Consider the following 23288-nt stretch of genomic DNA (forward strand, 5'->3'; position numbering starts at 1 on the left):
CTTCCGGCTCTACGGGGCTTTGGTTGCAGGCGTCCTAACTGAAATCAAGACTATAGGTCGCGAGCTCTCGAGAAGTCTCAAGATGGGACGGCTAAATCAGACGACTTGCAGTATGGCATCATCGACAACCTATTTGGAAGAGATCAGACCCCCCAAAATCGAGAGCACGGCTCGTTCCAGGATGGAGAAGATGACCGGCTCTTTGCCCGAGGAAGACTGGCGCGAGATGAAGAAGATCTTCCGAGACTTCGCCTTCGCCGGCTTAGAGTCCCAAATCTCTGTGTGCAGTTCATCGACATTCTCAGCTTCTCGACGAGTCCCCAAAACAAAGCCAACTTCGGGACGGGGTAGCAGGGAAGTTGCTGACGACGGGAATGCCTCGATACTTGTACCAAGCATTGGAGATTGTCGAAAGGAAGTCGACGAAAACAGTGAGCATACAATATGGAACTTTTGCACCTGCGCTCGTCGTTGATATTTGGTTTGACAGAACTTGCAGACATATTCAGGCTGTCAAGTCAACCAAGCCAGCTAAGTCAGCCGAGTCAACCCAATCAATCACGTCCCGCAAGCCGGGAAGGGGAAAGCCCTGGAAAGGCCGAGTCTCTGTTTCAGGTGCCATTAATTAATCGGGAAGCTGCGGAAGATTCAACTGATCCTCAGCTGGAAGCTACTGCTGAGACTTGCGAAGAATGCGTCTTCAATAGTCTCAATCTTACTCCGGAAGAGTGTTTGGCAGCGGCCCTTCAACAAAGGACACCTCCTTGGCAAGGACCAGAAGATGACCCTTCTGACGACTGAGGTCATGGAACCAGAGTGATTTGACACTCATCATGCGGAGAAGTCAATGCGTGAAGTCAGGGAACTAGCCATTAAGTATCAGTCTTGAACGAACATGTTGCACTCAGTGGACTAGGGGAGCCAGATCAAACATTAGATCCTCGAAGCTGAGATCGAAGATTAATGATTTAATGTCTTCGGTGAAGTTGGGCTTGTGAGCTCATGCGTATTTCAGATTTTACAAAACGTGAGTGCCCTGAGTCTCAGATGAGTCAAATAGGAGGCCATGCCACGACATGTCCGACTTCCTTACTCAAAATTCTAGTACTCATGTCGTTCGAACATCGTTGAAAGCCCCATAACAAGATGCCTGCGCCTCTTCATGCGTCCATCCCACACATCTCCAACAACTCAACAAACCGTCCGGATCAACCATCCTCTTGACCTCCAACAATCTCCCATAGTTCTCCCCGAACATGGCCTCTTCCCACTCGCTCATAAAAGGGCTAGCTTCGTTCATATACGAGAAACCCCCCGGCGTAACCTCCCGCTGCCTCTCCGTATTCGCCTGCATCTGCCTCACAACATCCACCCGCTCCTCCAAGGTGCTGTTCCACTCCCAAATCGACGGCTGTCCCACGATCCACAGCGAGTCATACCACCCCGGATGCACCGCAGACGGATTGAGCGCGTCGGGGCGGAAGAGGTAGGGCGAGTCGACGGGGATGTACGGCGACCCGCCCTGTCCAATGATCTCACGCAAGAAGCCCTTGAGTCCGGCGCGGAGGGTGTCGTTGGTGAAGATTGCGACGGGCACGAGGCGGGTGTTGATCAGCCTGAGGTTGCCGACGGCGACGGAGTCGGCGAGGACGTGGTCGGTGAAGAAGCTCAGCCAGTTCGGCGCGATGGTGACGTTGACGTGCCCGCCGTGCGCATCCGCAAAGGCGATGAGTTTCGACAGAGACGCCTCCGCATCCTCGACGGTAGTCATGAGCGGGGAGACGTGCACGAGGGAGTTGCCGTATATGTGCCCGTCCCAACCGTCCTCGGCAAGAGCCACTGCGGTGTCGACGAGCAGCTCCATCCACTCGCCATACGCCTCCTTGTCATCCGGGGGGATGCCGATGTCCGCGACGGCCATGGGCACCACCGGCTCAACAACATGGCTTGACTCTAGTACGACGCCAAAGGTACCTCCCCCTCCGCCCCGGAGAGCCCAAAAGAGCTCTGTGTTCTGACAGCGGTTGGCCACCCGCGTGGAGCCGTCAGGAGTTACGACGGTGAACTGGATAACACGATCGACACCGAGACCGTAGACGTTTGACAGCACCGAGTGACCGGCGCCCTGGACCCAGCCGCCGGATATCCCGACGGTCGGTGAGTATCCGCCGAGGATGGTCCGGCCGACTGTGTCCGCGAACTCATAAGCCTCGGCGGAGCTGACGCCAGCGTCAGTAGTAATGACGTCGAAAGACTGCTCGTCGGGACACCCTTCCGGGATGAAGTCAGGTTCATGGCGCACTTGACGCAGATTTCGCGTCCAGAGAAGTAGAGATCCCTTCATGCTGCTGTCCAATACGAAACTGTGCCCACTATTCTTAATGGACAACTTCCCACCGGTCTTGCGAGCCCAGTCAAACGCCTCGACGACGTCCTCGGCTTCCCTCACCTCGAGCCACCATGAAGGCAAGTTGCCCAGCCTACAGCCGACGCCATCCCATGCATCAGGATCGAGAGGGTCCGAGGTGTTGAGAACACACTGATCCTGCGATAGGGGGTCGGAGGCGCAGATAGTGGATTGTTCGTACATGTAGGCGGCAGGGACGTTGCTCCGGTAGATCGGGGAGTGGTAATTCTCCTGGCGCTCCGCGCAGAGTGATTCATTCCGTAGCCTGACGGCGCCTTCGAATGAGGTGAAGCAAGCGAGGGCGAAGGGCTCGGCATTGTGCACGCGGCCGCCTAGAGTATCGTTCAGAGTATCGATGCCATCGGTAAGGTCGGAATGGCTAAGAAGTACCGCGGCAGAAACTGTCTTGTACGACACCAACAAGCCGTACAGCAATAAGGAACACGAGATATGCATGATGGTAGAAACGATTAGATCGGCACGGCCTCCCAGTATGTCCCAATAATGCTTCATCTATCCGGCCATCCGGCGTACTTGGACAGATGAGCTCTCGTCAAGCTACTCCGCATCCCCGCTTCTTTGCCTCGTCGTCACTGTGACCCTAGAAGATGCAGTATGCAACTTGACAGCCAACCAGGAGTGCCGCGCCCAGGAGGGGTCACTTCTGCGCTGACCTGGAAATGCAGCTCCGTTCATTCTGAATGGTCAACACCGGTACTGCGTCTCTCATCGCCAATCATCCATTCTGAGCCAATAGACTTATTTGGTGACGATGAAAATGTTGAAATTCAGTTGAGATCTTATCACGGCTCCGCGCCAGCAAAAGATCATAATAGTACTCTGCGACCTCCAAGCATTGAAGATCTCTATGCTGCACGGTGTAGAACACTAGTCTTGCGGTTGGCTCATTCTAGCCCACTGTCTTAGTGGCATAGTCACGGAATTATCTTCCTCTGACCTTGTTAATTAAGCAATCTGTGATCTAATACCGTTTTCTGGCCTCATGGCGAACCACCTGTTGTTCAGCTGCTACTGTCCGCCTTGTTGGTGCCTAATAGCAATTCCGCTGTCTGAGTGGCCGGCCAGTCGCGCCTGTGACATCAGCAACGAGCCAGGGGTGCCGATCTGCTCATCGGAAGAAACGCGAATTTGTGCGTTTCTTCACGAAGTTCAATGATATAAATGTTTGAGCTTTCCACAGGCGTATTGTAACTGAAGCTTCATCAGCATCTCAACATACCTCCCTTGGACAGAAACAGTCTCCACTATACGAGACAAGCCATACAGCCTTTTTCTCCTTTTCTCCCTTTCTCTCGTTTCATTCGACCAGTCATCTTTACATAGTCACAAGCTCATACAAACCATGGGTCATCAATTCCAACGGGCCAATTTCTCGGACAGCTGGAATAGCGAGAATACCGATTCCAGAAGTGACTCCAGGAAACACTACAAAAGCAATATCAAGAAGGACTACAGCCGCCATCACGGCACTGCATCGAAGTCTACGGATGGTACCAAAGTCAAGAGGAGTCAACACAATGGCGATCGGACTTGGCGGCAAAAGGCGGCTTCAGATATACGCGAGGACAGTAGTGGCCGTGGAAACCGACGGAGACCTGAAGCGCTGGATCCTAGTTTGTTTGTGTCTCGTCTGTCGGGTTTGACAATAGGAGAAAAAGATGGCGTGGTCAGCGGAAGCGGTTCGACCCTCACGAATGGGCAAGCGCCGCCCTTGGAGCCAAACACCGCGCAAGCAGCACCTCTAAGATCCAAGGCAAAACCAACACCGACTTTGGACGAAAGCCTTTCTGTGCAGAAACCTCAACCTTCGGGATGCAGAGGCTACTATTCGGCTCTAAGTTCTTCACAGCCGGTATCCAAATCTCTCGGTAAAGGTTCTTGCATACTGTCAGAGCCAGACTCAGGAAACGAAATATACGAGATAGAGGTCTATCCCATAAGCTTGCCCGATTCAGAAGACGAAGCCGACAAAACAGAGGTCTGTGTTCGACGTCTACCCGATCCGGAGGCTTTGGTCAAGCCGAACATCCATGGACAGTGGCGTCCAGTGCCTGAAGGTCCAAAAAGAGAAAACACCAATGAAATGCCATCCCGCATGCTCGCGGCTATGTTTCGCGGCACCACAGACAAGCAAAAGGGGGGCAAGCGGAGCTCCGATCGTACTTCAACAGCTCTTTGGCAGCCCAAGATCAAGCCCAAGATCAAGCCCAAGAAAGACAAACAAGACGGTATTCATCTGGCATGCCCATACACCAAGTGCGACGATGCTACGCAAGAGCAGTTATTCAGGTGTCGCGCCAAGGCCTTTCCTGATACTCACAGACTCAAGTAAGCTACTCTCAGTGCATAGTAGCACATTTCTTCTGACTAAAGTCATCAGGCAGCATTTGTATAGCGTTCATCGCCAAAAACCACACTGCACACGCTGCGGCGAAATCTTTGCCTCAAAGGTCGGCTTGGAAGCCCACTCTCGCTTGATAGAAGGATGCAACCTTTCCCAAAAGATTTGTATTGAAGGGTTCAACTCGACCCAGGAAGAACAATTGAGGAGCAAAAAACGACAGCCCAGTTTGAGGACAGAAGAGGACAAGTGGCGGAATATCTTCCGAATTTTGTTCCCAGATTGCAGAAACATCCCGGATCCCTGTCAGTCTTGATCCTCCTCCCCAAGCGATGAAATCTTCGTGGTTGAATTCTGGAATAAAACTGACTGCTTTTAGACTACCGTACTACTTCAGGCAGATCCATAAACCTGAAAGATATCGAAAATATCTTTGCTGATACTGCCCCCCGCGAGCTGGAAGAGCGTTTATTCTCGAAACTAGAAGCTATCAGCGGGAGTTTAGATGATGATCAACGCCGAGAGGTCAAAAGTATTTTCAAAGACTTCACAAGCGAAAGAGTACGCCAGATCACAGAAAAGACAGGCTCGACCAGTAGGGACGAAATGGACACAGCAGAAACTATTGAAAGAGATGGCCAAAACTCAGGTTGCCTGCCTACCGACGTAGATTCACAAGAAGAATCTCCCGAAGACACAACGATCGGGCTTGCCACCCCCAACGAGCCTGTGGGCAATGTTCCACTGGGCTTGGAGCCAAATCCAGTGCACACAGACGTTCCATCTCAGGAAAGGCCATCCGGGATGCTCTCTGAGTCCGAGAATGATACATTTGAGGGAACGTTGGCGGCGTGGAACGAAGATATGGTTGAAGTTTCGAGCTATGGCTGGGCGATGCATGATGGCCTCGACAGGTTTGTCGAGGCGTTGCATACATCCGACAGCGACGTACCGAACACCTCGTCTGATTGTAACTTGACGGACGTCCTTCGGCTTACGTTCGACGATGATCATTTTGCACAAGGCCCGGCCGGAGGGCTTTCTTCGGGGCAAGGGCTTTGGGGCGATTCTTTCGCTAATTAAGTTGCATATGCGGAGGTTCTAAGCAGTGTGTAACTAGGCTAGCCGGAATAGCCATGATTCACGGAAACGGAAGGTTCATACTACTTACTGACTTAATATTGTCAATAACAATCTTATATCTGGTGGTACTGCTGTCTGTTTCTCTGTCTCTGCTGGTCTTGCGATCAGTCCTGCCCTTGATTTCGGACACACAAGCTCTGTACCGAAAACCACATTCAAGTGTATACTGAACATGTCTTGTGGTAAACTTTCGCTATTATAAAGGCACTTTACATGATTCGAAGCTAATGGACTGGGCACCGACCGAGGTGCTTTTACTGTTTTTTCCTCTAATGTGAAACTCCCTGGGATGGCTTGAGTCTTTCTCAACATTGAGGCACTCCACAATCATAGTTTGCAGAAAGAAGGCACCTCAGACAATGGCTGTCTAGACTGACGAAGAACCTAGCTCACAAAAACAACCTCGATACGAGACGTACTAAACCAAATGACTGGTTACCCAACTCTTGGTGTCAGCCTACAATTCAACACTCTCAAACCCTCCACTTGTCTTTACCCAAGGGTCAAGGCGCCTCTTCAACGCTTCAACATCCAGCATGCCGCTCTTTTCAGCACCATCAGCCGTCGTCGATGAAATCAACACCTCATCGAGCACGTGCACAACGCCATCCCTAGCAGGTAAGTCCCTCACCGAGACTTGTTTCCCTTCCACCTTCATCACCCGCCGGCCCTCTATCCCGTGAACATGAACAGAGACACCGGCCCCCAGCCAAGTCTCATACCTCCCCGGCCGAGACTCCCTGATGTGATCAACCCTGACGTCCGTGTACAGGATCTCATCCACGATGATGTGATACCTCACCAAAGCCCTCAAATACCCTGCTCCCCGCTCTCCAAACAAGAAGCTCTTGACTTCAACCCCAAGCTTATCCCACGCCTCATCCGACGGTGCAAACACAGTCACACCCCTCGGACCCTCCAAACCCGCCTCCTCGCCAACGCCCGTCTCCTTCAGCGCCCTCGAAAACACACTCAACCGCTCCGGCAACACATCAACAAGTCGATCGAACCTCGGCGGCGGGACAAGCACATCATCAACGAAGTGCACGACCCCATTACCAGCTCGCTTCTACCACCCCATCAGTCTCACGCCATCACAAACAACAAACAGCAGCACTTACAGACTCATCTCCCAACAGTCGACTATAAAAGTTCAGCACGACATCCTCCCCGCCACCGCCAATCCTCACCCTCTGCCGGCGCCCCGTCCCGGGTTCCTCCAACACCGTCGGCACGGTCTGCATCCCCCGAAGGGCATCGACAGAGTACACCCCCTCGAGGACGTGGTACTCCGCCATCTCACGCACAAGCGCCTCGCCGCTCTGATACATATCCAGCTTCTGGAAGGCCTCGTCGGTGGGCACGAAGACTGTAAACGCCCCCTCGGCACCAGCAAGCCTTTTGTAAAGGGCCTCTTGTCCGCGTAGCAGCGCCGCGAACCGCTCGTGTCCGCTCTCCTGGATGATTTGGTAGACACTCTCCGCGACCTCTTTCTCCGGCACCGTCTCGTAGCGGTAGATTGGCGCTTCCGCCTCGATGTCGTTGGTGGGGCTCGTGCCGGACCATGTAAGTCTCCTCGTCGCCGCGCCAAGAACCCGTCCGAACGAAGATACAGCCCCTTGGGCGTCCAGAACAGAAGTCCAATCGGAAGCACTCGTAGCCCCTTCCGCAGCGGGAGACGCTCCAGGCAAAGTAACAGCCGAAGCCGCAGCCGCCAGCGGCACCAGCGCCCCAGCAATCCTCATCTCTGCGCGCTCTTCTCCTTTATCCGGGATATCGTCGTCGTTATTGTTGTTACCGCTGCTTAAAGGCAAAGAAGAAGACCGAACGCGCCCAATCAATACCTCAGACAAATTCCTGCGCAGCGTTCTCGAAGGCTCGAAGCAGACACGCACCCTTCGCCCCATGGAGAAGGAGGAAATCCAACGTCACTTATATATGTACACACACAGTCTCTGTCAGCACAAAAGACGATTTCGTAACAGAATCGAACAACAGGAGCCTTTGAGACAAAGAACCCACTCGGTTTTCTACAAAAAGAATAATCCAATCCATGGATGGGTTCTGGGGTTTGCGGGCTGCCGGAGCGCCGCCCGCCGCCTCTTCCCGGTCGAGCGTGGCCATCAGGGTCCGCAGAGCCCCCGCGAGCCAACACATACACGTCGCAACGCGGTTTTTGAGCGGTTTCGTTTCCCATTAACGCAGAGTAAAAGTGCTTGTAGACTGCACTGTATTCGGTAAGAGTCATTTCTCTGCATGATGGGTTGGGACAACAAGGTTGTTGGTCGGCTGTCAGATGCTGGCAGATGAACGCAGCCAAGCCTGCGTGTTATCCACATGCCATCCATCTCCATGACTCCCCTCAAGCCTGTGACCGCAAAGACGTGAAATTCTATAAACCGGGGGCGAGCATCCACGTCAGATCCCCGTGCTACCTCACACCCGCGGGCCGCCAAAGCCGCCCACGACCCTAACATCGCCAACATTGCCCTTTGTCCTCTCCGCACCCTCGAACGCATCCACGACCCTGCCCGCCCTCACGTCCACCGCCGTCCACCGCTGCTCCCTGCACCGTCTCACCCCGGCTGCGGCACCTTCCTCCCAGACGCCCAGCTCGTCGAGCAGGACCTCAACGACCCACGTATACCGCACGCCGCCGCCGCCGCCGTCGCTCCGGTCAGGCGGCGCGTACAGCCTCTCCGCGTCCTCCCTCGTGCGCGGCACCTTGGTGCACAGCAGGTGCAGGTCGAGCAGCTGCGCGAAGACGAGGCCGAAGGTGGGCTTGTTCCGCCGCGCGGCCGCGTGGCCGGCGTAGCCTGGTATGTCCAGCTGGGGCGGGTTGAAGACGGACCGCAGCGTCGCGGCGAGAGGCTTGCTGCTGCTGCTGCTTCTTTCGTCTGGTGGTGGTGGTGGTGCTTCGGAGGGGGGCATCGGCGGCGGCTCCGTCAGCGTCCTGCTCTTTGAGGAGCTGGTGCTGTTGAGGAGCATGATGAGCGGGCTGCTAGAGAGGTTGCGCGAGAGGTAGCGTAGGAAGGCAGATAGGGACTGTAGCCCGTCGTGGGCCGATGCCCTGTCGCGTCCGGTAAAGAAGGCCGTCATGAGGGTGGAAAAGTGCGTGATGAGGATTATGTCCGGGGGCGCGCGGGCTTCGGCTTCCATACTCGGGCTCCTGCTTCTTCTGTGTTGGTCTGCAACTGGCTGCTCTGGAGGCGTTGGTAGCTTCTCTTCCTGAACGGTGAAATCTCCCATGCCGGGGTCCTCGTGGGAGTCGGATTTCTCGTCGTCTTCAGGGACAACGACAGGGTCGGGTGTAGCTAGCATCGAAGCCATTGACGAGGGCGGCGGCGACAGATCCGAGAGCTCTGAAGAAGATGGCGCGGGCGCTTCATCATCCTTATCCTCGTTGATGTTGTTGTCCTTGCCGTCGCTAACGTCACCGTCCTCACCATCGCTGATGTCATCCTCCTCCTCGCTGTCCGCAATCTCCGTCCTCGCCGGCCTCCGCTGCGGCGACTCATACACAGGCTTCAGATCCGGCAAAGTTATCCTCTCGGGCTCCGGTGAAGCGACCTCCTCCTGCTGCCCTTGCGACGCCAGCAGCACCTCCGGATCCTCCTCCTGCTCCGGCACCAACGACGCTGCTTCAGACCCCGGACTCTCCGGCGGAATGTCCATATCGCCAAGCACCTCCCACAAACCCTCCAGATCAAACACCCTCGTGATCGACACGCGCTCCAGACAGGAAACAAGCCTGCCCCTCACCTCCGCCCCCGCAACGCCGCGGGCCGCGAGCTCCGCCTTGACCGCATCCCTCAGCGCCGGCAAGATCGCAGCGGGCGGCTGGGCCGTGACGACCATCGCCCTGCTCATCTCGCCCTCGCTCCCGCAGAGCTCCGTCGCCACCGCCTGCAGCGAAATCTTTTCAATCGCCTCGAGTCAGCCCCCAAAAAAACCACTGACAAGATGTGCAGAGAAACTCACCATCAACCCCATCTGCTCGCTCTCAGCACTAATCCCAACCACGCTCCCGCGCTCCAGGCCTCCTCCCATGAGCACATACTCATCCACCTCGCGACACCCAACCCTCACCGGCCCTCTCTTCTTCAGCGCGTCGCGCCGCTTCGTCTCCCGCCGCAGCAACACGTCCGCCGAGACCGGTTCAATCGGGAAATGCGAGCTCGCCTGCGATGGTATCATCATCATCCCACCGCCCGCGTCCGCAGCATCCTCGTCGCCGTCCATGGTGTGTTGTTGGGGGCGTAATGGTAATGTAAGGTACTTTCCCCCACCCCGCTCAGCGCCGCCGCTCAGCTTCGTACCACTGCCGTCTTCGGAGAAAATAAGGAGCAAAATCGTACCGCGTCATTTCCGAATATTGTCCTGTAGCAACAATTTCCCCCAGCCCGCCAGGCGCGTGATTGCTGCTCAGCTCGAACCTGATGATGCAGCGAGGATGTCACTGGACAGGTCACATGATGGAGGAGCGAAATAAGGTTTCGGGGAAGCTGGGGGCGAGTCCCCCGTCGCCATCTCGATCAGGTCTCGGCGCAGACACTTTGGACAGGCATGTCCAGCCACCCTCAATGACATCATTCCCTTTTCTTGCATGAAATCTGGGCGTGGCACACCTCCATCTCCCCTTTGCTGAGATAACAAAGCCCCTTGCAGAGCATCCTTGCATGAATGACAAGTCATGCACATGCACATTAGCCTTCCGTATCAATGGGCTGATCCCTCGTTCCAAAAATATCATGCACACTCACTCAAATACTGCTGTAGGGATGAACACAATCCGAGGCCAAATAGTCTCAATTTTTTCTTCAAAAAGGCTAATTCATAACAATCTGCCGACGGACTGTTGGCTGCCTGCTCTATGCTATCCTCTTGTGTAGTATGCCTCTCCTGGGCCCAGAATACTTGTAGCAAAAAGAGGCGGAAAGACGGGGGACCTATTCCCCCTTAAAGAAATATGATTATCCACGAAAGGTATCACAATACGCCAGGCAGCTCCTGAAAAAAGGTGCACTGCATTGGTGCAACCTGTCCGCCCTGGCCTTCGGAGTTCTCGTCCCGATGGCTTTCTCCAATATCCACCCAAACCAATTCGAGATCCCACCCAACCACTACTCTTCACTCCTGCGGGTTCCAAAGTGATTGCTGCACAGATACCGATGTGATCGAGCTCATTATCCGGTGTAGTGTGAAATGCTGCTGTGTTGTCTTTTGTTCAGAAGGGAATCGTGGCTCTTCTGGTTTTGTTCGACCCAAGCGCGACTGACTGCTTGTCTGAAAGATAAATGTGGGCTACGCGCTCTTGCTTGCGCGCGTCATCGCCTCGACGTTTAGACGCTTTGTTCTTCTCAGCTTCCTAAGGCCTGCGTCTCCACTAGGCGGCAGTTCCAGGGGCCGGAGGAGCCATGGCATCAGAGGCCTGGCGTCTGCGTCCTCCCTTCAGACTCTTGACTCGGGACAGGAAACCTCCGGACGACTTCCCGGGGGCCTCCTCGGTGGGCGACTTGACGTCAGTAGTGTTGCGACGCTCGAGGGCATTGGCAGAGCCTCTACGGGGGACCGGCGGAGGGGTTCCGGGTGACTTGGCGCCGTTGTCGGTACGCTTGACTGAGATGCTCTCAGGCTCCTTGCCGTACTCGGAGAAGAACGGGTTTCGCTCGCTCGTGTACGAGATGCTGGTGGAGGGCCCAGCACTGTCAGGAGACCTACGGGAGTGGTAAGCACCCTCTGGATTCGTCATGCGGCCAGCAGGTCCGTACTCGCGAGGCTCCCTCTTCATGCCACGGATACGCTGAGCGATGGACTTGTTGCGCTTCAAGCCGTCGGCCTGGCTCTGCTGAGCCTGCTCTTGCTGGGTGCGCTGGATCGCAGTGCGTGCGGCGGGAGTTCCCTCGAGGAAGGTCGAGGTACCGAGACCCATGCTCTCCTCGCCGTGGAGGATGGAGCTGCGGGCTCGGGGATCGAACACGGCCGGCTCGTTCTTGTGCTGTTGGTAGGGATCTCTGGCTCCAGCGGAGGCAAAGTCAGCAGACGCGTCGCCGTCATTGTTACCCATGAAAGTGGCGTGGTCGGGACGCTTGTTGAGGGGTCCGGCTCCGCCCAAAGACATGTTGAGCGAGTCCTTGGCGAAAGCCTGCATCGGGGCGCGGCGGCTGCCCTTTCGGTTGCGGTGGGGGTTTGCGGCGTCGAATGGGCCATCGTGGTGGAACACTGAAGTCGTTAGTATCGAGACATGGATCCAAGAGGTTCTGACCTACATCCGGTGCCGTAGATGCTAGTGGCGTCCAATTGATCAATCACATCAATCCGGCGGCTGGGCTTCTTAGGGTCCTTCTCCTTTCCTTCGCGAGCGCGGCGCTCCCTCTCACGACGTCTGGCCTCCTTGGCCTTCTTCTCCTCGTCGGTAAGCGGCTTTTCGATGTCAATCAGGAGCGAAGAATCCGAGTTACGGCGAGGGCGACGCTCCTGAGGTCGTCGCTGCGGGGAGCCTGGAGGCCCAGAAGGTCGGGGCGGGCCGCCACTAACGCTGCCGTTGCCTTGCATTCTGCGCTGTCTCATCGCCTCCTCTTGGGATCTCGAGGGGCGGTGGCCGGGAGGCGGGGGACCACGGCGACCGGGGCCAGGAGGACCAGGCGGGCGGTTTGCGGGAGGTCTGCTTCCTTCGGGACGTGAAGACTTCTTATCGTCGATGTTAAGGCCGTCCTGTGATGAAGATTGTCAGTCAACTCTGCGACGGTCGCAATCGCAGCGACCGGTAAAAGCGTGTTCAGATTGAACAGTGCCCGAGTCGTGCAGGTTGGGCACTTACGAAAAGCTCCTCAGCGGTCGGCGAGGACGCCTTTGGGTCCAGCGTTGGTGCCATTGTGCCTGCTCCGATCAAGTTTGGTTGACTAGACGAATATGATGGATCGAGGAATGGGTTGCGCGAGACTGGGCGAGGAGGAGGGTCGTCAAAAGGCGAAGCGGGCGAGGTGGTATTGCTATAGGTACCGCCGGAGAGGAGTGGGGAGGCGGCGCGGTTGCGAAAGGGGTTGTTGGAGGAGAGATTGAGTGTTAAGCCGGCCGACCTGCTAGGTTGGTGACCTATTCCAAGGAAGTAAAGTCAGTAATAGACAGGAGAGAGACGGCACCGTGCATGCGAATGACGGCGAGGGGGATGGGATATGAAACAAGAGGGCCGTCTACATGACACAGCAGGTTCGACGATTGGGTGGAGCGGGCGTGGTGCTTGCGTTTGCTTGGGCGGCAGTGCAGGCCGTAAAAAGGGCGGCTCTCCTCCCGTTGGACAGGGCAAAAGTCAGAGGGGGAAAAAACCTGGGAAGATGGTGGCAGACAGGGAAGAAAGGGGTTGTGGTGGGTGGGAGCGGTGCCAGGCGCATATCAGTGCTTGATGCTTGGCTTACCTGGCTGTGCTGATTGTGCCGTTGACATTTTGGCGGTTGTGAGGTGTGGCACCCGTGCTTTTTGACGGGAGGGATAGATAATGAGGATGGACAGGCGGCGTAGTATTGAACTCAAGGGATCGGCCTTTTTTCGCGGGTAAAAAAAGGGGAGCTGGCCGAGAGAGCACGAGAGTCGTTGCTAGCAAGCTTGGTTTTCGTTGGCCTAAATGCCCGCTCCTAGCGTCATGCCTCTGCAGGGACGCCAAACAACGGGATTTTTGGGGGCCACTCGACGGTTCCTCGGCAGGTGTGCAAGCAAGCTGCAGGCCAGAGTGCGGGTGGTGCGGTCGCGGGAGTCGGGACCCGGAGAAGGTCGACCTGGGCGGTTGGGGATCAAGGCGTGGGCCTTCGGAGCGAGCTACCGCTTGGAAGGGGGAACAATCCGAAAAGGAAAGAAGAAAAGAAGGATGAAAAAAGGGGTGCGCGGTGACGACCGAAGGTAACGTCGAAGAGCCCAATAACAATTGAATATCGTATGTGGTGTAATGCAACTGATGCCGGCGTGCTGATTCTGGACGGTGGATGGATGGATGGAGGGTTTATTCAGGGCCCCTTTGGTTCGGAGGGGGGCTGATGGATTATCGGATGGATTATCGGATTCAGGGGGAGATTGCTGGTATGCTGGTTAGCGACTGGATTAGCTAGGAATTTGGGTGGTAGGGCGGTGGATCTGGGGATCCATCCACGAGCGAGGTTGAAGGGGTTTGGCTGCTTGGGGCGGAATTGGGGGTTTATTTTTTGGGGGATCGCGAAGGATGGGTGACGCCGTGAATGGGTGAACTGGCAACCACACCACGAGGTGCCATGCCGGTGGGCCAGAAAAGGAAGGGCAAGCTCACCTGCTTTTTCTCGTCCCTCTTGCTTGCTTTTTCTGTTTTCCTTATCCGGGACGCTGTAACACGTCTTTTTCGTGGAGCGAATCGGGCAGCTTAATATGCTGGCGATCCACGCTGGGGAGGCGGGCGATCGAAAAATCCAGATCTCACAGAAGACTGCCAAGCGCAGATTTCGCGTGCCTGTGTTTGGATGCTGCGCTGCCGTGCCGTCGACTGACGGTCGCTGTGTGCGTGTGTGACGGTGACCTGCTCGGTGCGCCTGCAACACGGACCCGGATCGACCCAACTTCTTGGTGCCTGCGGTCAGTTCAAGTCGGACGAAGGACCCAACGGGGTTGCGTCGTGAGAAGATAAGGCGGCCGTGCTGCCAACTCTGTCTCGGTGCGGTTGACTGGGATGGGCTGGCGTCTCGCCTCGGAGGTGGCCCGTTGGAGCCGGTTGTCTTTTTTTTATCTCGACCCTTCTTGAAGCTGCGAGGGAAACCGCCGGGGTAAATGCGCGTTGTCGGCTACGATGCGGTAATGTTTCTGCTGCGTGGTTCCTGTTCGGTAATAGAGTGGAAAATGGTGTTTGTTTGGCTGTGTGGTTGTGTGGATGTATATCGGTGTCGCTATTGCCGGTTCGCTTCTCGAGGGAATGCGGGCGTCGGTATGTGCTGGAACGGGGTATTTGATGCGGCGTGGAGGAGGATTGTGGCAGAGGTTGAAGATGGTTAGAGAAGATTCGCGAGTGAGCGAGAGAGTGGCGTCGCGGCGGCAGGCGAGAAACGAAAGAAGTGAAGTTTCGAGCCGGGGCGGAGAGAGCAAGGCAAGGTAGGAACTCGCGTGTCCCTGGTGCGAGTAGTTGTTGTTGCTGCGAAGTAACAGAGGCAGGCGGTGGAAGGAAAAGCTTGGGGTACCTTTAGGTGATGGAGGGTACAGGACAGGAATCTTGTGAGGCAGGAAAGAGCCAACGAGGCAAGAGTTGAGGAAGGAAGAAGAGGAAAGGGTAAATGAGGACAGAGCAAACAAACAGCACAGCTGAGCTGAGCTGAGAGTAAGGTAAGGAAGGTAAGGTATGGTATGGTAAGGTAGGTCAGGTACGGCAAGTGAGGTTTAAGCGGGGAAGCAGAAACAGGCAAGAGCAATGATTTATTAGAATTAGGTTAGTTTATTCAGGACAGCGGCTGAAATACGGATGCAAGTGCAGAGGCAAGTGCAGCCCAGGCCCGGTCCTGCCAAAGAGGTCCAGTCTCCAGTGTGGTGAGGGTGAGGGTGAGGGAAGGAAGGAAAGAAGCAATGGATGGATGGAAAGGACTACTTCCACTGCACCTTCCTCACTTCCGATCCCCGCGCATTCCACCCGCCCCGATCACCTTCCTTCCTTCCACTCATCAGACTGGACTTCTCTCCCCTCACCTCACTCACCCTCTGACCCTCACGCCCTCCTCCCCTCAGCCCGGGTTTGTGGCTGCATCGTGGGCGCTGGACGGTGGGCGGTGGGTGAGCGGGCACGGCATGGTCTGTCACTGCTTTCCTTTGTCTTTGACAGAAACGGTACTTCCGCCTCCTACCACTTTTGTTTTCTTCTCTCGAGTACCTAACCTTGGTCTACTTGCTTCACCTGTCCTGCCTTGCCTACCGGCTTTCGGCTTCATGCCCGGGCGTTCTTGGAGAACAATAACAACATCGTCACCATCGAAAACCCTCTGAGGTCCCTCGTCGCCGCAACGCTTAAACCCTCGACTCCGTCCCGCGTCTGGGTCTGTCTGACATTGCACCACAACGATTGGGCTCGAGCTCCAAGGCCTGGCCCTCCTCCCACGCGCCCTCCTCAGATTTTAAAATGGATTCACCCAGCTTGTTCAACAAACGATGATCCACCGCTGTTCTGCACGTCTGCTGCTCTACTCTCGAAGCGGCATCGCGGAATGGGGTCCTGGAACACTAGCAACGACCAACGCGGGAGTGATGGTCCTCGGTCGACCGGGGTGCAGACCAGACGTGCCGACGACACACCCCAGGACCCCTAATAATCCTAATTATTCTAAACCCGACCACCGCAACTGCAATTCAACAAATCAACAGCCCGCCACGACGACAGGGGACCGACGTGCCCAGACTCTCTCTCGCCTGCTGCTGCTACTGCTGCACCTTCGCTTGCGAATGGAGTTCCGCAAAATAAGACGACGGTGACAATTGACAGATGAGGACCGCCTGCTCATCCAGACATGCACCCAGAATTGACCCAGAGAATCAAACACCACGGCCACTACCACCTGCTCATCTCGACCAGGCCCGGACGGATCCTGCCTGCAACACCAGACGAACACCTCACACACCACCAAACGTGCAACTCCCGCCGCCGATGCTGGAGCCATCTGACCGACAATGCACTACATCCACATACGCCCACCCAGAACAAATGCTCCCACGAATAGTACTGCGGTACGGACAGAGAGCAGTGCCATATGCACAGCCGGCTACTACCGACCGGCCCTTCTTTGGGCCACGCTACCTGGACTTGGCTCGGTGTCAGAGGGTGAACCTGTGGCATGTACCTGACGTCGCCAGGTCTTACAGAGTCGTTTCTTGGACGAAAAAAACACCGCCAGCAAAGACCACTCGGTGCTCTCGGTACCAGCCCTGCCCACGTCTGCGCAGCTCTCCTCCACCCAGACCCAACTTTTCCCTCTTTTCTTTTCTTTGATGAAATGGCACACATACGTAACAACACAATCTCGTCCCGAACAACCCGTCCGTCTTCAATCGGGTCGTTGAGCTGGTGACACCACGGCTGCACTGCGCTGCACTCGATCAAGATGAAGGATGGAGCTGTTTGTCCGCCCCGGTCCATGTTCCCTTACCTCCCATCTGGACATGACGAAAATCACAGAGTCACACAGGGACCCGGTTCGCCGCCCGCCTTCTCGACTTTGCTGGAAGCAACCTCGTGTAGGCCCCCTGGTCGTCCACCTTACGCTAAGGAAGCATGGGGTGCAGCACCGTGGACGTCAGACCAGCCGATGCACCTCCTCCAACTGCTCCAAATGACCCAATGCCTTCAATTTCGCACCAGCCTCGGTTTGCCTCGACTGCACCAACAACAGCCAGCCCTGTTCTTACCGCTATTGTGTACGGATACCGCAGACTAGCTGCAGCTTCCGACGTCTGTGTCTGCATAGCTCTTTCTGTCACCTCACGCACGAAAGAGCCCGTTGTTTCCTGCTGACGCGTGACGCTCCCAGGAATCTCGAGCCGTTCGCTCCCCCACAAGGCCCGGCCATCTCGGTGGCGTCCAATAGTCACTCTTCATCGGACAATTCACTTTGTCTTTTCGATCCCAGCTCCCACCCGAGCGCAAACAACCAGTCACTTCATCATCAGTGCGTCAAACCTAAGAGATTCGGGCAGAGAACAGACCCGCTTTGTTTGACTACGGTGGGAGATACAGATACGCATCCGCTGTATGTATGTCGTTATCTGCGGGATCAAGATCGACCCGCGACTCACTCAGCAACCGCGCATGTTGACTTGCCGATTTCCTTTGCCAAGCCGAACTCCGAACAGGGTAGTTAGGATACAACACGCAGCCAGCTGGCAACCTCTGGGGAGGGAGACGGCGGACACCCTCCAAGCCCTCCCATCTCAGCCTCCCGTCTCTCCTCACATGCCAACGGGCTTGGCAGTGCAACGAACAACGCGCAAGCGGTCACCAAAAGATGCTGGCAGGCAGCACGCCGGCTTATTGAGTCCAGGCCAAATACCCAACAGCACTTGGCAACAATAACATACAAAAACAATGCTTCGATGGACCATCTCGTGGCGTCAAGCACCGCGTCCTGTGCTTGGGCTGCCCTTGCAACCTTAATGCCCTGGCGCGCATTCTGACAGCTGTGCCCCGAGCCCCCCTTTTCTTCTTCTTGCTTGAGAGATCGGGGAGCCGCCTTCCGTCGTTGCGGTCCTTCGTGGAGCACCGGCAAACAGCGTCATCCCGGACTCACGTCGCCAATCTGAAACACAAGCGAGCCTTTTATGAAGAAGAGCATTGGAGCAAAATCTGACGATGGAGCTTGTTCAATATAAAAGACGATCATGGGGAATTTGATTAATATCTACAGCTGCGGTAGTTGATCCATCGGTAATGAAGTGCATGGGCCAGACAACGCGCCAACCTGCAAAAGCGCGATCTTGCACAGATTGGCAGATTGCACCGCGACTATGCCTGACGAGGACTCCAGTCGTTGCATTTCTTTTCTTGTCTCCGTCGCAGACCATGCGCCCCATTATCAATATCCCCTATTTTTGTGCCATCGCGTGCGCCTGAGTGGCCACAGCACTGGTTGCTGGCCGTGCTCCCCATCCACTCTGATGCGGGGATGCAATCAAGCGAGTCGTTCGTCTCATTTGCGGCGATGGGCAATGAACCGCCTCAGGCGCCGTCGAACCACTAATGCCCACTAAGCCCGAGCCCATCGGCTGCTGGGTACCGAATCACACAAGAAACCTGCTGCTCGCTGTCATGAACACCTATGCTTTCACGGCCGGGTCCCCCGCGGAACCGAAGAGCCTTGTTCTGCGCAGCCCGACCGAACATCCATGAAGCCTGTCTCAACATGGTGGGAAACACCTGGTCCGGAGCATGCGGACAAGATCCAGAGCTTCGGCCTCGTCCGTCTAGAATCTTCCTGGCCTTTACCAAGGCAGATGCAACGGCGTCGAGAGCCCCTTTCCAAGAACCACTTCGGCCGTACCAATGTCACCTTCGGGAGAGCGCATCAGTCAACATGTCTTGTCCTCTAGACGGTGCAACCGCGTCGTCGGCACTTACCCGGTCCTCTCGGCGCCCAATACTCGCCTGTCTTGGAAATGTCGAGCTTGTCTGTCCAGGCGATGAGACTGTCGGCCGCCTTGTCGGGCGTCACGGCTGGGCACCCGAACATTAGCGATTCACAGTTTGTTGGAAGACATTTCCTGAAAACAAACTTACCACCTCCGTCATCCCAGTACTTATCAAAGCCGACGCCTTTGGTCATCTCGGTCCGCATGAAGCCCGGATGGACGATACTGACGATGACGCCCTTCTCCTTGAGGTCGAGACTCAGCAACTTGCCGACCATGTTCAATGCAGCCTTGCTCGCGTGGTGCGCATAGTTGCCGCCGCCTTCTTTCTCGTGCCTGAGAGTGATGCTCCCAGACTCTGACGAAACGAGCACAATCTTGGAGTCCTTCTGCAGCAAGCCGGCATGCACCAGGGCATTGACAATGAAGACGGGTGCTATGGAGCTGGTCGTGTACATGCGTTGTTCTTCGGACCAGTTCGGGCCCTTTTCGGCGCTGAGGTCTTCGGTCACGAAGTAGCCCGCCGTGATAATCTGCCGGCGTCAATGGTCCGATCGAGCAAAGGTTCACCGGTATGTAAGGGACGACCTACCACGGCCGACAACGGCTTCGAGCCGCCCAGCAAACTGACCAAGTGGTCACCAACCTTGGAATCCATCAGGTCGACCTCCGGCAGCCACTTGACACTCTCCGGAAACCCTTTTTCCGGGCCAGCCTTGGAACGCGTCGTGCCGTAGACGGTCGTGCCGGACTGTGCGGCATATTGCTTGGTCAGAGAAGCTCCGAGACCCCGAGTGGCCCCAACGACCAGGACCGGAGACATAGTTGCGTGTGGTGGGTTAGCTTTCTGCTTCAGGGCAAAAGCTTTCTGGTTCTATTTCTGTTCACTTTTTCAAACGTTGTTGGAATGCGGCACCGTTTAAGATATTTAATTTGAGGGGCTCTAGGGAGATCACTGAGGAATGTGAGGGACGGAGGCTGTAAGACACAACGAAAGCCTCCTCTCAAGTCGTGACGTAGGGATGAGAGCTCCCCCATTGGCGTGCGGTGCGCGGCGGGGGAGGGGTTGGGCTGTGATGACGCCTTATCGATAAAGCTTGCGTGAGGTGCTGACTGATCGGGGTCGAATCGTGTTAGTCGACCGAGAAACTTTTTGTTTTCCTCGTCTATCTCGCCTTTTGGTCTGCAGTATGGAACCTATTCTGCGAGAGTATCGCACATCGCACTCGACGGAGTCTCACGGGGTTGCATGCGATGATGGGTTGATTGATCGGGGTCGAAGTGCACCTCAACCAAGAGCCCCTCGTTATCCTCGTCTTCCTCGCCTTTTCTTCTTTTTCTGCAGTTTTGAACCTTTCATGCGAGACCATCATGTACAGTACGCGACTGACTCTCTCAGGAGAATTTTGTCCGCATGTGATGATGGACTGACTGGCCACCGGAGGCGAGTGCCGCAATTTCACTTCGACGGTTATCCGTCAACGCCGGAGGCGCAGCAGTCCGGGACGAGTGCCCCGGATCCGACCGCATTCGAACTCGGCATGATGACTTGCATGACTTCGTCTCAAGAAAGGCCAGGCACACATAACAGCTGATCGGCGCGGGATCCGACCGAGTGGATGGGTTCAGGTAGCTGTCAAAAACGAAGCCTGGCCGCCCGCCCGACCTTCCGCGCGGGTGCCAAGCGCCGTTCAGCAGCAACGTGAATGGTGGGTGGGCTGGGGCTGGGCACAAGACGGTCAATGCCGGCGACACGGAAGTAGAGTACTGATGGGTGAGGTTTGTTGCTCTCTGCTTGTTTGAAACCAATGCCGTGGTTTGGTTTCTGTGTGCGTGCAGAGAGTTTCGAATCCGTTCCCCCCTCACGAACCCTGCGCGTTGACATGTGTTTGGGGTTGCTTAATATGGAAAGATGATGGGTGGTGTTCGGCGGCGGGCGAACGAACCATCACACATCGAATTCGTATTCGTTTGCCTGTTGGGGAACCCTTTTTCGAGGAAGCTTGCAACGCCGCTGCAGCAGCGTTGCGCGGCCTGGCGTCAGTCAGTGGTTAGGATAGATATTGGCCTTGACCCTCGGAAATTTTCACTCAACTTCAACTTACATTCATCGTCGTAGAGCTCGCGCTGGTGGACAATACAATCGCCAAGATGGCTTTGAGTTACGGGAGTCTTGCTCTCTACACAGCCGCATTCACCTTCATCTACGTGAGTGCAAAACTACACAATTCAAGACCCTCAATCTGACCGCAGTCGCAGTACTTCCTCTTGGGCATATACAATGTCTTCTTCCACCCGTTGCGCCACTACCCGGGCCCTCTCCTCTGGCGAGCCAGCCCGCTCCCCAAGAACATCTACATGCTCCGCGGCCTGTACGCAAAGAAGGCGCGGGAGATCCACGAGACGTATCAAGGCACTGTCCGCGTAGCGCCTAACGAGCTCTCGTACATCCAACGTAAACCAACCCTCAAAACCTCGTTCCCTTCCAAACCAGCACCGGTAAAAACTAACACATTCACGCAAAAACAGCGCAAGCATGGAAAGACATCCTAGGCCGCCCGCTCAAGTCCGAGATGTACAAAGACATGCGCTTCTTCGGCGGCGACGCCTTCGGCCGCGACAGCCTCGTCACCACGCTCCCCGAGGACCACACCCGCATGCGCCGCATCTTCAGCCACGCCTTCAGCAACACGGCCCTCAAGGCGCAGGAGCCGCTCCTGATAAAGTACGCCGACCAGATGGTGGACACCATGGGCGCGCTCGCCAGCCGCAACGACGCGCGCGCCGTCAACATCGTCGACCTCTTCAACTTCTGCACCTTCGACGTCATGGCCGACCTCACCTTCGGCGAGCCGCTGCTGCTCCTCGAGCGCGGCGACTACCACCCCTGGGTGCACGGCCTCTTCTCGGGGCTCAAGTACGTCATCTACGGCGTCGTGCTGCTCGAGTTCCCCGTGCTGGGCCCGCTGTGCGAGCGCGTGCTGGCCGCGCCGATGAAGCGCGCCGCGCAGGACCACATGGACTTCGCGGGCGCGCTGGTCGACCGCCGGCTGGCGCAGAAGGACCATCCCAAGCCCGACATCTGGAGTTTTGTGGTGAAGCACCAGGGCGACGAGAAGGGGCTGAGTGACAGGGAGATGCACGCGAACGCGGCCATGTTCATGGTGGCCGGGACGGAGACGACGGCGACGGTGTTGTCGGGCGTGGCGTACTATCTGCTGCGCAACCCGGCGGTGCACGCGCGCCTAACGGCGGAGATCCGCGGCGCGTTCGCAAGGACGGAGGAGATTAACACGGATAGGCTGGTGCAGCTGGAGTATTTGAACGGGGTGCTGATGGAGGGGTTGCGGATCTATAACCCGGGCGGGTCGGGGATGCCGAGGATTGTGCCGGAGGGCGGGGCGGAGATTTGCGGGGAGTTCATCCCGGGCGGTGTACGTCGTTGAAACTCCGTTAGGTTGTGTAAGGTGCTGGGCTAACGTGTGAGAGCAGACTTGGGTCTCGGTCAACCCGTACGTCGCCTTCAGCCACCTGGACAACTGGGCGCGGCCGACCGAGTTCCTCCCAGAGCGCTGGATCCACCCCGAAGACCCGGAGTGGAGGGACGACAAGCGGGAGGTCCACGAGCCGTTCTCGTACGGGCCGAGGAACTGTTTGGGAAAGAAGTGAGTTGCAGTTACCCTCTCCTTACATACACGCCCTTGTATCCCTGCAGTTGGAGTAGTTCGACGGGCTGACGCGCGTGTTCAAAAGTCTTGCTTGGCTTGAGCTTCGTCTGATGCTGGCCAAGACGCTCTGGCACTACGACCTGGACCTGTGCCCTGGTATGGAGAACTGGGTTGATCAGAAGAGTTATCTGACGTGGGAGAAGGGGCCTTTGATGGTGAAGTTGATCCCTGTTAAGAGAGATTAAAGACAGATTATGGGAATGGTGGGCGCGACGGAAGATTGGGGGTGTAGAGGCTGGGTCCCTGGCTTGGATAGGCTTATGAATCATGAACAATTCTCTTGGATTATGACACTGTTGATGCTATGCGTGAGGAGAGCTATCTACGGATAGAGACGACAGAGACGACAGGATTCTACCCATGGAGAAGAACTTTTCTTAGCCTACACTCGAACTAAATAAGCACCGCTCTTACCCCAGCTTCACGTCTCTAGGTATTTTGCCCTTATTATCGTCGCCTGATGTAACATCCATTCGCAAGTTTTCCGAACCAAGTGACCCTTACCCAAACAATATGTTACTATCCCGTGCATAGAACC

General features: G+C 56.1%; 6 protein-coding genes across 6 annotated transcripts; 1 reads left to right on the forward strand and 5 right to left on the reverse strand.

Moving 5' to 3' along the window:
- Nucleotides 1-1108: 1108 nt before the first annotated feature.
- Nucleotides 1109-2863, reverse strand: COL26b_006584 (uncharacterized protein; the record flags this gene model as incomplete). Its single annotated transcript, XM_053179399.1, has 1 exon — nucleotides 1109-2863. The coding sequence occupies one exon, from the start codon at nucleotides 2861-2863 to the stop codon at nucleotides 1109-1111; it is 1755 nt and encodes a 584-aa protein (XP_053036677.1).
- Nucleotides 2864-7033: 4170 nt separating this feature from the next.
- On the reverse strand, nucleotides 7034-7819 carry COL26b_006585 (uncharacterized protein; the record flags this gene model as incomplete). The annotated part of the gene is made up of 1 exon (XM_053179400.1): nucleotides 7034-7819. A coding segment is annotated over one exon (786 nt), but the record flags the coding sequence as incomplete, so codon positions are not given.
- A 529-nt stretch (nucleotides 7820-8348) lies between these two features.
- Nucleotides 8349-10154, reverse strand: COL26b_006586 (uncharacterized protein; the record flags this gene model as incomplete). The annotated part of the gene is made up of 2 exons (XM_053179401.1): nucleotides 8349-9818; nucleotides 9894-10154. The coding sequence occupies 2 exons, from the start codon at nucleotides 10152-10154 to the stop codon at nucleotides 8349-8351; spliced, it is 1731 nt and encodes a 576-aa protein (XP_053036679.1).
- A 1144-nt stretch (nucleotides 10155-11298) lies between these two features.
- Nucleotides 11299-12786, reverse strand: COL26b_006587 (uncharacterized protein; the record flags this gene model as incomplete). Its single annotated transcript, XM_053179402.1, has 3 exons — nucleotides 11299-12134; nucleotides 12182-12626; nucleotides 12733-12786. 3 exons carry the CDS (start codon nucleotides 12784-12786, stop codon nucleotides 11299-11301), a joined length of 1335 nt encoding a protein of 444 aa, XP_053036680.1.
- A 6176-nt stretch (nucleotides 12787-18962) lies between these two features.
- Nucleotides 18963-19845, reverse strand: COL26b_006588 (uncharacterized protein; the record flags this gene model as incomplete). The annotated part of the gene is made up of 4 exons (XM_053179403.1): nucleotides 18963-18979; nucleotides 19012-19107; nucleotides 19171-19555; nucleotides 19615-19845. The coding sequence occupies 4 exons, from the start codon at nucleotides 19843-19845 to the stop codon at nucleotides 18963-18965; spliced, it is 729 nt and encodes a 242-aa protein (XP_053036681.1).
- Nucleotides 19846-21173: 1328 nt separating this feature from the next.
- COL26b_006589 (uncharacterized protein) lies at nucleotides 21174-22935 on the forward strand (the record flags this gene model as incomplete). The annotated part of the gene is made up of 5 exons (XM_053179404.1): nucleotides 21174-21230; nucleotides 21282-21477; nucleotides 21552-22456; nucleotides 22515-22687; nucleotides 22776-22935. The coding sequence occupies 5 exons, from the start codon at nucleotides 21174-21176 to the stop codon at nucleotides 22933-22935; spliced, it is 1491 nt and encodes a 496-aa protein (XP_053036682.1).
- Nucleotides 22936-23288: the final 353 nt, after the last annotated feature.

Source organism: Colletotrichum chrysophilum (assembly GCF_026319265.1).
Source record: "Colletotrichum chrysophilum strain AFK26 chromosome Unknown scaffold_49, whole genome shotgun sequence".
In the NCBI taxonomy this organism is placed as follows: Eukaryota; Fungi; Ascomycota; class Sordariomycetes; order Glomerellales; family Glomerellaceae; genus Colletotrichum; species Colletotrichum chrysophilum.